The sequence below is a fragment of the Rhinolophus sinicus genome, chromosome 2 (genome assembly GCF_057876585.1).
Source record: "Rhinolophus sinicus isolate RSI-liver-muscle chromosome 2, RSI-T2T, whole genome shotgun sequence".
Taxonomy (NCBI): Eukaryota; Metazoa; Chordata; class Mammalia; order Chiroptera; family Rhinolophidae; genus Rhinolophus; species Rhinolophus sinicus.
In genome coordinates this window covers 105,848,837-105,863,609 of record NC_142502.1, presented here as the reverse complement: position 1 = coordinate 105,863,609, position 14,773 = coordinate 105,848,837, and the positions used below count along the sequence as shown (strand labels likewise).

General features: G+C 54.6%; 1 protein-coding gene across 7 annotated transcripts in view; it reads right to left on the bottom strand.

Annotated features, from left to right (window-relative positions):
- Nucleotides 1-13,822, bottom strand: part of COL11A2 (collagen type XI alpha 2 chain) — a 28,294-nt gene extending 14,472 nt beyond the window's left edge. The window contains exons 1-21 of one of the 7 annotated variants that reach the window (XM_019738667.3): nucleotides 13,500-13,822; nucleotides 10,678-10,827; nucleotides 10,346-10,556; nucleotides 9,748-9,910; nucleotides 8,061-8,252; nucleotides 7,088-7,165; nucleotides 6,389-6,451; nucleotides 5,549-5,728; nucleotides 3,352-3,411; nucleotides 3,210-3,251; nucleotides 2,916-2,978; nucleotides 2,525-2,599; nucleotides 1,974-2,060; nucleotides 1,653-1,709; nucleotides 1,435-1,488; nucleotides 1,294-1,347; nucleotides 1,143-1,196; nucleotides 905-958; nucleotides 693-746; nucleotides 572-616; nucleotides 390-443 (exon numbers count right to left, since the gene is read on the bottom strand). In XM_019738667.3, the coding sequence (XP_019594226.2) occupies nucleotides 390-443; nucleotides 572-616; nucleotides 693-746; nucleotides 905-958; nucleotides 1,143-1,196; nucleotides 1,294-1,347; nucleotides 1,435-1,488; nucleotides 1,653-1,709; nucleotides 1,974-2,060; nucleotides 2,525-2,599; nucleotides 2,916-2,978; nucleotides 3,210-3,251; nucleotides 3,352-3,411; nucleotides 5,549-5,728; nucleotides 6,389-6,451; nucleotides 7,088-7,165; nucleotides 8,061-8,252; nucleotides 9,748-9,910; nucleotides 10,346-10,556; nucleotides 10,678-10,827; nucleotides 13,500-13,581 (1,872 nt within the window). In that variant the 5' untranslated portion in view covers nucleotides 13,582-13,822. Of the gene's footprint in view, nucleotides 1-389; nucleotides 444-571; nucleotides 617-692; nucleotides 747-904; nucleotides 959-1,142; nucleotides 1,197-1,293; nucleotides 1,348-1,434; nucleotides 1,489-1,652; nucleotides 1,710-1,973; nucleotides 2,061-2,524; nucleotides 2,600-2,915; nucleotides 2,979-3,209; nucleotides 3,252-3,351; nucleotides 3,412-5,548; nucleotides 5,729-6,388; nucleotides 6,452-6,688; nucleotides 6,941-7,087; nucleotides 7,166-8,060; nucleotides 8,253-9,747; nucleotides 9,911-10,345; nucleotides 10,557-10,677; nucleotides 10,828-13,499 lie in introns of all 7 variants that reach the window. The other 6 variants (XM_074332769.2, XM_074332768.2, XM_074332770.2 and 3 more) reach the window with 6 other exon arrangements.
- Between the last annotated feature and the right edge of the window lie 951 nt (nucleotides 13,823-14,773).

Below are 14,773 nucleotides of genomic sequence, written 5' to 3'. Positions count from 1 at the left end.
GGAGGGACCTGTGGTTTCTGAGAGGCTTGGCCATTCCAGAGGGTGGGACGGGCAGAGGCACATCGGTCAGACCTCCAGTTCATCCCAGACCTACGCAAACACAGCTGGCCCAGATCCGCAGGGCGTGGGTCTGTGGGCTTGTGGGTTTGTGGGGTTTTGTTTTGTTTTTCTTGAGGACTTTTTTGTGTGTTTTTTGGCTATGCTCAGAGCCTTCGGCGCCCTGTACCATAGGGCCCTGCAAGGATGCCTGGGGATGGAGGCTGAAGCAGGGCTAGGTGGGGAGCCAGGGAGGGGGAACTGAAGAGGAGGTGGGGGGAGTTAGGAAGGTGGAGACTTAGAGAGGTCAGGGGTAAATCAGGGTCAGAAGTCAGGGAGGGACAGTTACATACCGGGGGTCCAGGAATACCAGGTGGGCCTTTAGGGCCAAGAAGACCTCGAGGTCCCTGCATTCAGGTGAGGGGAAGATGCAGCATGCACAGGTAAGAGAAAAGTGTCCTTTTCATACCCACGTCCCTCCCCTGGCATCCCCAGAGGCCTCCCCTGCCCCACAGCCCACACCCCTGACACTCACCGACTCTCCAGGCAGCCCCCGAGGCCCAGTCTCCCCATCGTCTCCCTGGAGGAGGAGGACAAGTGGTCTCGCCTTCCAGCCCTCTCCCATACCAATCCCCTGCCCTGCCTGCAACACTTACCCGCTCTCCATCCTCGCCAGAGGGCCCAGGAAGGCCCTGGCCACCAGTATCACCCTGGAAAATGAGCAAACAGGTAAGAGGCGCCTCAGAGCCCCCAACACAAGCAGACACTAACCCTCTTCAATTAACCAACCAATTTCATCCATTGAGCTCCTGCTGGGACCCTCGGCCCCTTCCCTTGCCTTAAGATACCTACCCCCCAATATACTCACCCTCTGTCCCTTCTCCCCAGGAAGCCCTGGGAGTCCATCAAAGCCTCGGTCACCCTAGGAGAAAGATGAGCAGCCCAGATGAGGTCCAAGTCCATTTTCCACCCCACCCTTTCCTATTGTGTCCTGAGTGGGAGGCGCTCCTTTGTGAGGGAACCTGGGGAACTCAGACATCCCCAGGAAACAAACAAGCTCAGATGGGGCTGGGAGCTAAGAGTCTGAGAGGGGCCCAGCCTGTCACCTTCACTCCAGGTTCTCCGGGCATCCCTCGGGCTCCATCAGCACCCGCTCGGCCCTGCAGATGCAGGGAAAGCGTCAAAGCAAGCAGGGAACAGTCCTCCCGCTCTGTGCCCCATCTCCCACCATCACCCCTCCCACCCCCAGTCACTCACCCTTCGCCCAGCCTTGCCAGGAGGGCCTGTGAGGCCCTGAGGTCCTCTGGGGCCCTGGAGAGGGAGAGTCGGGGGCAAGGTTAATGGGCATAGACAGAGGGGGAGGCACTGGGTTTGGAATCAGATGGTGCGGGGTATAACCTGAGGCCCTAGGTCTCCAGATTCTCCTTTCAGGCCAGGGCTCCCAGGTTGTCCCTGTGAGAGAGACAAGAAGTTGGCCATGTTAAAGGACACACCCAAAAGTGACCTCAAAGCCCTCCCCAGAAGCAAAATAACTTCTGATTTGGTTCCTTTCCAGAACAATCCATACCCCCACATACAACTAAAGAACCCCCTACCCCAACACCTCACTCACTCACCAAGGGTCCGGGGCGGCCTGTGTATCCCATGGGTCCAGGGGGTCCACGAAGTGCCAGCTAGGGGAGCAGGGGACACAGCAGAGCTGAGAAGAGGCAGCTGGAGAACTCCCAACCCCAGTGTACCCTCCAGATCTGCCCTTCCCCTCCCAATCCTTGTTCCATTGCCCTATATCCCCCCACCCTCCCTCTCAGTCCCAGTGGTACCAACCCAGACTTTCCCTTGCCCTGCATTCACTCCAACCAACGCTTCCCATCCCTCCTACAGTCTTCCCTTCCACACCATACCCCTCCCCCACCGAGGTCCCCTCCAGCCCTACTCACCCGTGCCTGCTGCAGAATTGCCTGGGCTTGAGCCTCCTGAGCAGCCACCACAGGGCCCTTGTCACCCCCACCACTGCCAAACCGGAACTGAGGGGCAAGGAAAGAAGGTCCAGGCTCTCTTTGAGGAAATCCTTACGACCTTCCCATCCAGAGGTGTCATCCAGCATTTCTGCCCCATCTCCCAGGCTCAGGGACACCTCCCTGTGCCCTCCTCCAGTGTCTTCCACGGGAGGTTTTCAAATAATCACTTAGAGGTTTTCAGAAACTCAATTCCTGTCATCCCCCACTCTTCAGCCTCTTCCTCCCAAAAGACTCTCCTCTGTTTCTAGACCCCCTGAAATATAGGACATTCTGCCCAGTTTGATTCTAGAAGATCCATGTTTTGTTCTAGGTCATCTAATGAGGCCCTAGTCACTCCGCCCCAAAGATCAGTCTCTTTGGGTTGATGGTCTTTAGAGACACATCAGCTTTCCTGGACTTCTGGTTCTTGGTGACACGACGCAATTCCCCTGTCCTCCCCATCAGCCCATCCCAAAGCCCAGATAACTCACCGGGAGCATGAGGGATGTGCCGGGAGGGCCAGGGGCCCCATCAGATCCAGGGAGCCCTGCTCGGCCAGGGGGGCCCTGGAGTGGGAATAACATGAGAAAGATAGGTGATGGGAATATTAGGGTCCTGGCATCATGTTGAAACCTTACTCAACAGGATAAATGCAGACTTCTCTAGATCTTTCCCAAGCTCCGCCCCCACCGCCATGGAGAAAAATGAAGGTAAGACTGTCCTCCTCCCCAACCAGTCTGCCCTGCTTTCTGAGTGCTGAGGAGCACACCAGCCCCCTGTTCACTAATCAGCCAGATAACGAGAAATTACTGAGCATGATGCCCCATTGGATACTAGTGGCTCCTCTGCAGCCCTCACCCCCAGATAAGGACACTCTCTTACCCTCTCTCCAGGGTCTCCAACTGGGCCTGGGTTGCCCTGGATGCCAGGGGGACCAGTCAACCCCTGAGAAACAAAAGAGGAGGGGGTCTGGTGTGGGCATTCAAAGAGAAGAGGGGTATGTGGCTGAGGGGTGGTCTTTGCAGAAAGAGATCTGAAGATCTGGGAGCTTAGATTAGAAGGCTCCTCCGGAGTTCCGAGAAGGAAGCTTGAGCATATGTGGGGAAGGCACAGATGAGTGTGTGGGAAGGGATTCTGACAAAAGCATGGAGGCTTAAGGATCATAGCTAGACTTACCGCAGGGCCTTCTGGGCCAGGTGGCCCCTCCACTAGCATACCCTGCAGAGTCAAAGGTTAAAAGTCAGAGGCTACAGGCCTAGCACTCCTCCCTCCTTTCCTTCTTCCCATTGCCCTCAGCTCAGTGATCAGAGTGACTTACAGGTTCCAGCACCGCAGGCTCCCCCTTCTCTCCCTTTAGCCCCCGGGGTCCACGGGCAGCCTGAGGGAGACACACATGTAACCCCCAGTGGGGCCTGTGAGCAGCCAGGACACCAGGACTGCCCCCATCCCCACTCTTATTTTCATTCTCGGGTCCTCTGGAGACTTCCTTGACCTTACCCCCAAATCACCCACCCTTCCCCCAAGGCTCTCTCTTCACAGATTTCCCTGGCCTGCCAAGGAGACCTCAGGGCTCCCACTCCCCAAATCCCAGCCCCACCTCAGCAAACACAACCTCCTCACCTCCGGGATAACCTCTTTCAGGAAGGTCCCCATACTCTTTCTGGGATTCCAAACCCCCCAATCTCTCCCAAAGCCTCTTCTGGAAGACCCCACCCTATCCCCCAATCTTCTTCTGACCCCAGGAATCCTTAGAAACTTAAGAAACCATCAACTTCCTCACCCTTACTCCAACCCACCAAATAAGAATCTCTCCAAGATTGCGGACAGATTTTTATTGGGGTTTGGGAGGAGAGCATGGATCCATATGATAATCTGACGTAATCTATGGAATCTTCAGAGAAGAAAGAAATGTATGCCCTTATGCACAGAATTTTTCTTAGAATTTCAAGGGGTTCACAAGTTAAAAACTTCCTGGAGGTTAAACATCCATACTTCAAGTAGATTTGGAGGGCAGTTCCCACTGATATCCCAAATTCACACCCCATAATTGGTTTTTGGAAAAGTACAGCTCTTGGGCTCAGTTACTCAAGATTCGCTCAAGCCACTACAGCTCTTTTGCCAATAAGGATGCTATACTCTCCCTCTGGCCCCCATTTATACTCCAAGCCCACCAGTTGCCTCTCTTCCATACTTCCATTCAGATGCCCACCCCCAACTCTAGGGCCAGAACCAAGATAAGAACAGAGAGAATGGAAGACATTCACCGCCACCCCCCAACTCTTCCAACAAAGACCTTCAGAATGTCCCCCTCCACCTCCACCCTAACCAAACAGTAATGATCAATTTCCAAACTCTCCCATATTGCAGATCAACCCCAAATTTCCAGAAAGCAGCATAAAAGAAAGGCAGCTGAAGATCAAGGGTGGCAATATTAGAGAAAGGAGTTATGGGATGAGGCAGCAGGACAGAGGCGGCAGCTCTAACTGCAAGGCAGGCGAAAGACGAAGTGGAGAAGACAGGAAATATCCCACCTGACAGGGTGTGGTTGAAGATATGGGAATAACTTAAGGGAGACAGAATGAAGGAACAAACACTCGGAAGCAAGGATGATGCCAAGGCCAAGAAAAATCAAACATGGCCAAAATGGCTAGAAAATGAACAGGACAAACAGGAAGTGGTTGGACAGACAGGAAGCAGTCAAAAAAGAGAATCCAGGAAGTGGACCTTCAACAGCAACATGACTACCACGACCAAGAGAAATAAGAAATTCACAAAACCGACAGAAAGCGACTCCTGGAAAGGGGATTATGACAAGGAAAGCTAATTCTTCCAGAAAACACAAACATCAAGGCTAGTACACACAGAAAGTGGCCGTGATAAATATCTAGGTCCACAATAGAAACTTTATGCTTTGGATGACCTGAGACACACAGGAAGTAGCTTATTATCAAAGGAAATTGTCACAGACAGCATGAAAAACTAGAGTCAAAATAAAAATAATAAGTCCCTTTCAGTCCAATCTGACACGATTACCAAAATGGATGCCATAGCTGGAGAAGACAGCAAAGGACAGACAGGAAGTGGCCCGTAGGTTAGAAAGTGTGACATAGGGAGCTAGATTATTTGGCAGCAACATAGATAAGAAATTGTTTTGATCAAGAAGAAATGACGGAGACAGATTGAAAATGGGCACAAGGTAAGGGCTTATTGACCAAAAGCTTTATGAAATCCAGCTTGATTAAGACAGGAAGTGGCCAAGAAAGACAGGAAGTCCCATCAGATTTAAAAAAAAAAAAAAAAATTCCATTGCCTTGGGCAGAAGCATCCATAAGAAGTCACAGGGTAAGACTCTTGTCAAGGGAAGGCAGGAAGTAATATTTCAAGCAACATATACATCTTATGTGGACAGATGGGAAGTAGCTCACAGCCAACAGACAATAGTCAAAAACAACAGGAAGCAATTCTTGTAGCTCCCACTGGAGGTCAAGAATGGAAGAGGAGCTCCTTTAACTTACGGCTCCTGAGTGGGCTGTCTCCGCAGAGAGGGCAGGGCCAAGCTCCGTCTCCTCACGATAATCGTCCCCATAGCCATAGGTGTAATCGTAGGGCCCTGCTGGGGGGTCTGTGCCACCCTCCCCATATTCCTCTGCCAGGAACCTGTCGGCTGTGGAGGGGACCTGGAGATCTGTCTGCTCCTTCCCGGGGATGGGGAGGGAGAGGGGTAGACGGGGGCATTAGGGCTGAGAGGAGTTTTTCCCTGGACCCCAGGGTATGACAACTTCCAGCCCAAAGGATTCTGATGGTAATTGTGACTGGAATTTTTCTCCCAAAAAGAGCAAGGGGAGCAGTTGTATAGAAAGTGATGGCCATCGAAGACCCTACATCAGGAAGGCCATCCAGAAAATGGGCTTCATGGGAAGGAATGGTGGATAACAAGAAGGGTGGCCGGAGGGCTGGACACAGGACAGTCCATGGACATATGGTGGACAAAAGAGTCCAGGGAATGAATGACCAAAGACATGGATGGAAAGACTGGGAGAAGAGAAAAATGATAGCGTTGGACAGAAAATGGCTTCAAAGAACATAAACATGACACAGGAAGTAAAACTATTTGACACCGATATGGAAAAGAAGTTACTCCAGAATCAAAGAATAATGGACGGAGACATGGACACTGAAAAGACAAGCAGACCCATAGGTCTGGAGTGACCAGAAGTCAGAAGACCAGAAGTGGATATGACAAAGAGTCCTCCGGCCAGAGGAAGGGCTGATTCATCAAGATGACATGGGACCTGAGGGGTGGGTCACAATGCCCACTTGCCCCCAGCTAGGGTGAGGGTGGGGGATGGAGTTACCTCCTCAGGGGGTGGCAAGGGGCTTGACTCCAGGATTCCTTCCTCTTCACCTGGAGTTGGGTACTAACCCCAAGGGGGAGGGGGAGAAGAGTAGCATGGGGTGGGAAAGAAGGAGAGAAGTTAGCAAGAAGGGCAGCAAAGCAGCACCTTGTCCCCTCCCTGAGGGCAGTGTCTGTCTGTGCTGGGGGGTGGGGGAAATCTCAGATCTTGCAGCCCCTTTGGAGGGGGAACAGTTTGGGGAGAGTGAATCTCCAATGTCATAGAGGTTTGGGGGCAGAGATCTGGATGCCCCGGCTCTACCTGCCGGTAACCGCTGCCTCTGGTCCTGGGGGGGCCCCGGGCAGTGGGGGAAGCTGCCCGCCGAGCTGGGCGTCGGGAGGGGGAAGGCTGGCCCCGTGCTGGGCCAGAACCTCCAATTCGAGAGGGTCTCCGGCCTGGTGAGGGGGATGCCTGCCGGGCTGCTGACCTCTTGGCAGGTGGGGTAGGCTTTCGGGGTGGGGTCCGACGCCCCCTGGGGGAAGGGGCAGACCTGCGGTTGGGGCTCCAAGGCCGCTGTAGCAGAGAGACATGGGAGGGGGCAGTGAGGAAACTCCCATAATTTAAATATATGGTGTCTCTCCCTGCAATTGGTGTCATAGGAGATGTTTGCACAAGATGGTGGGAGGAACAGGAGAAAGGAAGGGGGTCCCTCAAGTTTACCTGGTAATCAGGGGTCGTCCCCGCAGTCATCACATCGTAATAGGGGGGCTCGTAGTCATAGTAGAGAGACTCAGTGGGCTGGGGTTAGGGAAGGGGCAGTGGGAATAGGCAGAAAGAGGATGAAGGTCGGGGGAGGTAGGGTGGAGGGAGAGAAGTGAGGAGATGGTGTGGGATTGGGAAACAGGACAGGCATGGAGTTGGGAAATAGAATTGGGGATGAAAGGAGAGGTTGGGGGACAGGACAGAGATGGGAAGAGGTAGGAAAGGAGGGAGGGGTCCCGCATGTGGGACAGAAGCAGACACAATTAAGAGATTGACTCTCCAATCTTCAGACCACTGACCCTAGATCGTATCTGTCACCCTAACCTTTCAAACTCCACCCAATCCAGAGTCTCCCTTCCCTTCTCCCCACCACAGCCCCTTATCGGGCACCTCCATGTGCAGGGGGCCAGAGAGGGCCCTACCCACACACTTCCACTGACCCACCACTCCTTTGGGATTCCCTCAACCTCCTGCTCCTTCCCCATTTCTCCTTCTAGGTCTTACCATTTCAACATCTTTCTCCCAGTTTATGTCTCCCCTCTACTCTGGTCTCCCATCCTCTGTCCCCAAGTCTCACCCCCACCCTCTCTCCCAATCTCTTAATTCAAGGAAGGGATGGGAAACCCAAGGACACAGTTCCAGGAGGACTATCAGAGGAGACACAAGGAGGGGACACAGCTCCCAGCCACAAATTCTTCGTAATGACTCTTTTTATTTTTAAATGAAAATAAAAAGGCTGATGAATGAGGACTGGGGGAGGGGCAGTGATGGGAATAGAAAGGTAAGTTTGGGAAGGGGCACTAGAGAGGGGAGAACAGGAGCCCAAAATAGGATGGGGAGCTCTGGACATTGGAGGAACTCCCCTGGGAGATTTCTGGCTGTCTTCCCTCCCAGGGTGTGCTGCAGTTTAGGGTTCGCCCAGCTCCCTCACCTGTTGCTGGGGTTCCTGGTTTTGGGGCCTATGAAGTCTTGATGGTTGCTGTTTTGGAGATCTCTGGGCTCTGTGAAACTGTTGTTTCTGAGGTCTCGCCTTCCAATCCCCCTCACATTCTAGCTCCTTCTGTTCACAGGATCCATAGGCAGCTTGCACCCCCGGAACAATGACAAGCTCCTGGATATCACCCTTCAAAGACATGAGAAAGGAACACCAATGGAGGGAGGCAGAGAGGGCTTCAGTCTGAGATAAAGGGTAGGAGGCCGATCCTAGGTAAAGCAGTATAATGGGAGGTCATCACCAGCCCTCCATGTGCACAGCCCTCTTCAGTTTCCAACGGACCTTCTCATTCATAATCCCATTGGGCCTTCACAACAACTGGGAAAGTCAGTAGGACAGTCAGTAGGACAAGGACCTTCATGCCCATTTTCCAGATACATTCCATTCAGAAAAGCTCAAAGAGGTAATGACTGGCCCAAGGTCATCGCAGTGGAAGGATCAGGACTGGAACTCAAGCCATCCAACTCTAAATTCAACACTCTCTCCTACCCCTGCCCCTGTGGTAATGCTTGAGCATTTTCACAGGGGTTTCTGGAGACAGTGGTTCAGACATCGTTGCTTTGAACTTCCACCGGCAGTGATAATGAGAATTCTTAGGACCTCTAGAAATGAGGGAAGGGGAACTCGCTTTGGAATACCAATGGCTTTTATTTGTGCTCACATGTGGTGAGCACACTCTGCCTGGTATTGCAGTTTGGGAATACTGTCTCATCTCCAGAGCAGAATGGGGAGCTCCTTGGGATGACAGAGAACTTATATTTATTCTTCTATGTTCCCCTTGGCATTGGGTAAACAGGTATTCAGGAAATGTTAACTGGCCATGTGGATGGATGGATGGATGGGTGGATGGATGGATGGATGGATGGGTGGGTGAGTGGGTGAATGGGAGCTCAAATGCATGACTGAATGGGAGGGTTGATGGATGATGAATGAATGTACGTATGGGTAGATTGGTGGGTAGGTAAATGGGAGGTACAGAGTAGATGGAAACAGATTGACAGGTTGGTAGGTAGATGGAAGTAAATATGGGGATAAATGAATGGATGGAGGAGAGTGGGTGGGTGAGGAGATGGGTGTGTGAATGGGTGGATGAATGGATGCATGCATCCTCATATGCATGGTAGATGGGGTAGTGGGTGGATGGATGAGGAAACAGATGGACAGATGGGTTAAAGAGGATGGATGGATGGAAGGACAGATTGATAAATGGGTGGTTTGAAGGAGGGAGAGGCTGAGCAAGGGAAGGATGGATGGGTGCATGGATACAAACCTGAATGCTTGAGTAGGTGGGTAAGTGTGTAACTGAATGGATGGGTGAGTGGGTGAATGGATGAGTAGGTAGACAGAGATTGGTTGAAGGGATAGATGGATGGATAGGCAGAGTGATGAAGACTGAGTGACAGAATGAGTGGCTACGGACAACCCTGCGACCATCCTAGGTATAAGTGGACACCTAGATCTCCTAACAGAGAATATTAGCCCTGAGGATAGGAAACGGAAATACAAATTCATGAGAGGATAAATGAAGGGCTAGGACATGGGAAGATGGTGTGCTGGGGCCAGAAGGGGAGTGGACACAAGATATGGGACCAGAAACCACTCTGTTCTCTGATTGCTCTGTTACCTCAAAAACTTCTTCATCCAGGATACGGGCACCAAAGATTATCACTCCACGGGTGTCCAACACTGGACGAGCACTTCGGGGGAGGGGCCGGGTGACCCGCTTCTTGCAGTCAACAATGAGGGTGACAGACTGGCCCTTCACAGCCACACCCACACGGTGCCACCTGGTTGTAGGGGGAGAGGCTCAAGTGACTGACTGAAAGAGGGAAAGTCAACACAGCTGGGGAGCAGTTGATGGGAGGGTTAAGGCAATGATAGTAACAGAAATAATTGCAGTAGTGATCATGTATTGCGTGCTTATAAGGCACCAGGCACCATGCAATAATTTTCTCATTTGATTCTTATGATTCTATTCTCCCTATTTTACGAACATAGAAATGGAGGTTCAAAAAAGTTAAGTAACCTGCCCAAGGTACAGGCTAATACTACATAAACTCTTAAGCCCAAACTCTGGGCTAGAAGTGACTGAAGTTTGAGCAGTGGGAAGATGAGGTGTGGCCAAAGGGTATGCAAGGTTTCCTAGTTTAGGGACTGGGGGTTCTGGGGCAGTGGCCAGAGGGGAAGTGCAGGCCAGCAGACCAGACAGCAAACTAACTTACTTGCCATCTGCTAGGTTGAGGCCTCGGAAGACCGGCTGAGCTGGAGGCCGAGGCCGGCCAGTCTGGTCCTCATACAGGAAGCGGACAGGTCGGCCAAGCTCCAAGCCCAGCTGTCTGACGCCCTGGGCACTGTAGAGAGTCAGGAGGGGGGCCTGGAGGCCAGGGCGGGTCCGGACAACAGTCAACAGAGAGAAATCTTTGGGGAAACCTCCTGGGACCCAAGAGAGACACACACAGGTGGAGTGAAAGGCAACGAGAGCCATAAAGCCATTTCCTTCCGGTGTCTGATCCCAGACCCCACTCCATGAGCTACTCCACCATGTTACCCATACCTGGGAAGAGCTGGCGGGTAGGTGCACTGAGCTGAGCAGGTCGGGACACTCGGTAGGCCACATCAGCTGGACAGATGCCTCTTGTCCTCCGGACACCATCAGGGAGGGAGGAGAGCCTCAGGGCCCGGAGCACATCTACAGGGGGTGCACCTGGGAGAGTCCATGAGGGTCAGAGGAGGGACACACCCTCAGGAGGGCCAAGATGGAGCACATCTGGGCTCTAGAACTCAGCTTCCTGGGGCTCAAACTCTCTGGAAGGCAAAGGTCACCTTTCCCTTACTTGCTCCCGAATGGGGCCTGAATGGATGGGAAACCAGAGTCACCTGGAAAAAAGCAGGCTTGACCGTGGACTCAGCTCCGTGCTCACTCCTGTCCCTCTCCCGCCCAGCGCCTGTCATGCTCACTCTCTGTCTCTGAACGACAATTCAGCCTATGAATCTCTCTCTGTTCTCTCAATATCTCTCTCAACTCTCCACCTTCTCTCTCCTTCTCTCTCTCCTTTTGTCCATCTTCCTCTTTTTGTCTGTATCTGCTGGTCTTTCTATCTCCCTGTCTCTTCTCTCTTCCTCCATTTCCCTCACACTCTCCATCTTTTTCTTTCCCTGTCTTTCTCCAGCTCTCACTCCCTTTCCGTATCTCTCGGTCTCTGGGTCTCTGGCCTCTGTCCCATGTCTCCAGTACAAACAACATCTGGGCAATCAATCATCCTGGGCACGGGAGGTGCAGGGGGGCCACCAAGGAGGGAACGGAGAGGCAGCTCTACGGGGAGGGGGCTCCAGCTGCTGCAGTTCCCAGTTTGGGGAGGTGGGGACAATTCTGACCATGCAGTGGAAGGAGATACAAGAAAGAGCCATCCCAGGAGCCTGGGCCCCTAGCTTGGGAGATGGGCTGGGGGCAGGGCTGGGGGGGAGACTGAAGCTGCCACGCGGAGCCGGAGCAGGTCCAGGGCCCTGAGCCACACATCTGGGGATCCCATCAGAGTCCTTGCCCAAAATCCAGGCAAGCTCCTCACACCTGGAACTTCGACCCTACCCCACCACCCCCACCGCTCCAGATCCAAAGATTCAAGACCCAGGCCACCAGCCCATCCACCTAAAACTTGGCTTCCTCGGGCTCAAACTCCCAGGAACACAAAGGTCACTTTCCCTTTCTTGCTCCCTGCTATACACACTCCTCACAGCATCAGCTCCAGATTGGAAAAATCCCAAAGAAAGTTTCTGCAAAACTTTCACAGAAGCATGGGGCAGGGCAGGGGCCAGAGTGATCAGGAGAGCAGAGCTGGGTGGGGTGGGTGAGGTGAGGCGGGCAGGCAGAGAAAAGGCCCTTTGAGTCCAGGAGCCGGGAAACCACGGCCTTGCCCCCCCCACCCCCGCCCTAGCCTGGCCCCCGCATGTGGCAGCTCCGCAAACACCAACATACAAGGGCCGCTTTGAGAGACAGAAGGTGAGTGAGACAGAGACACAGAGACTCACAGAGACCCCAGGCCAAGGAGACCTCAGAGACCCTGCCCTCCACCAGCCCCCAGGAGAGTCCAGTTCCATCCTATAGATGACCCACCCACAAGCTGCCCACCCATCATTCCACCTCAGGCCACATATGTGCCCCACTGTCTCTGGCCTTAATCTGTCCCACTGGCAGCCCATCACCCCCACCACCACCTCTGGGCCCCCTAATGCCCCATTCCTTACTCCTATGAATTCCACATTAACCCATTTCCCTAGAGAGTCCCACCTCTACCCACTCAGCCCCCAAATAAGAAGCTGTCGTCTCAGCCATCTCCCTGCCTCCATGCTAAAGGGTCCCTTTTCCTCCAAGAAAGACTCCTAGAGTCTACAGACATTGCACACTTGTTTCTTGTCCCTGAGCGTCATACTCCTCATAACTTGGAAGTTCTTCCTCCTGTAATCTAATCTAAATCCTTTATGCTGCTATTCTGACCATTTTCTCTCCAGAGCAGAGAAGAAATGAATAGTCAAGTTATATGCAAATCAGCCTCCAGTGTTTCCAGGAGTGGGGGCTTGCATCAGCCTGCCTAGGCCCCAGGTGCTCTCAGCACCACCACCACCCCCCATCCCCGACATCAAATCCCCTTTCCTAGGAGCCAGGAATTCTGGATCCTGGGAAAAGAAGGAAAAGATTGGGGTTGTGGACACCAGGGTCCCAGGAGAGCCCGGCTGGCCAGAGGGGGAGGGGCGGGGCAGGAATGCAAAGAGTTGGCTCCCACCTCAGACACCTGATCCCGGCCTGTCCAGCGGCCGTCCTGTTGGCAGCCAGCCCCAGTGCTCCCCAGAGCCAGCCGCGTGGCAGCATCGAGGGCACAGGGAGGGGGAAGGGGATCCTGTCGGGGAAGCCACTGGGACAAATAATCCAGGCATCCCTTCTTTCTCTACTTACGAGGCTCTGCTGTGACCCACAGATGCTCCCTCTCAACCCAGAGACAGAAAGCCCAGAAGACATACACACACCGGTCACCCATCCACACTGTCACTTACCCCTCACCCCACTACAGGCTGGGCCACAGCAGCCCTGCCAGCTGCCGTTCTCCCCAGGACCCCAGGATCCGGCCGCACTCACGGCTCTCTAAGGTGACCCTCCACATTCAGCTTTAGCCGCCCTCATCAAGTCACTTCGAGGAAGAAAAGAGATCCCTAACCTGACTCCAAGGGACCCAGGTATCCTGCCCCCTAGCCTGGACCTTTGATCCCCAAAATCCCCTTGTCGGACTCAGAAGCTCCGCCCCAGGCATCAGCGGTCCCCTGCCCGGAGCTACCCAAGAGTTCCAGCCTGACTCCGGAGGACTCAGGCGTCGGGACTCTTCTTACCTGCCCGAGCCGGGGCCCAGCTCAGCCCCAGCAACAGAGGTACGAGCAGGAGGAGGCGATGGCAGCGGCTACACCGCTCCATGGCTGGCGACCAGAACGCCGGGTCCCAGGGACCCAAGGGCGCCGGAGGCACTGGACGTCCCGAGGCTGACAGGAGAGAGCGAGCTGGCTGTGAGTCTCGGACTCGGGGGTCCGGGGAGATCACAGGCTGTACGGTGGCAACAGCTCTCAACGGCCCGGCTCCATGCAGACAGGCGCCGTCGGGGCTCCGACGCTGCTCCCTCCTCGGTGGCCGCCGGTCCTGTGTGTCCCCGGCCACCCCGGCGGCCCAGAGCCCCCACTCCGCCCCCGCCCCCGGCCCAGCCCCCGCCCCCAGCCGCCCGCCCACAGCCACAGAGAAGAAACCCCACCCTCAGCCTCCACCTGAACGGGGTGGGGGGAGTGAGAACCCTCCCTCGCTGATCCTCCGAGTGCTCTTCCCTGCTCCTTGCGGGGACGCAATGGCTTACACCCTGATTCACTTTTCGGAAACCCCAATATCTTTTCCCCAACCCCTTCTTTTTTAGGACCCAGACGTCCAGTCACAGCCCCCCTTCCCAATTCCCTCCCCCTTGGGGGCCCAGAGTCCCCTTTCAGCAGAGTCCTGGGCGGGATTTAGGGTACAGTGGGAGGGGAGAGGCGGGCCTGGGGGGTCACTACCTCCCCCCATCAGGTCTCCATAATTACTTCCCCCGCCCCACCCCGTGTAATTACAGAGCGGGACAGGGCAGGGGTATTTATAGACAGAGCTATAGATAGCGGTTAGAGACCTGCGACTCGACGGCCGCAAGGGGAGGGGTGGGGGAGCCGGGGAGAGGGGAGAGGAGAGACAGAGGGAGCCGGCGTCGGGGCAGATGGGACACTGACAAACAGGCTAATCGGGTCTCAGGAGGTAAAAATGGGGATAGGAGGTAAGGGAGTCCAGGAACCCAGGTGGGAAAGGACCCAGTGGAGAGACGAGAGGACAGTCGTTGCTAGTTGGAAGTACGGGGAAACGAGGTCACCCAGGGACACGAGGCCGCCTCCAGGCGGGCAACGCTTGAGAAGGCCGCGGCGCCCAGCGCCCAGTGAGCCCCACGAACGGGCACAGCGCCGGGTCTGCTCGCAGCCCGTGGCGGCCCGAGAGCAGACGGCAGCGTGGCGAGGCGCCGCCGCCCGCTGGCGCTAGGAGGGCGCAAGCGAACAAGGCGCCTTTGAGAATCAGCGCCCCCCCCTTCCTCCTCCGGCCGGCCCCG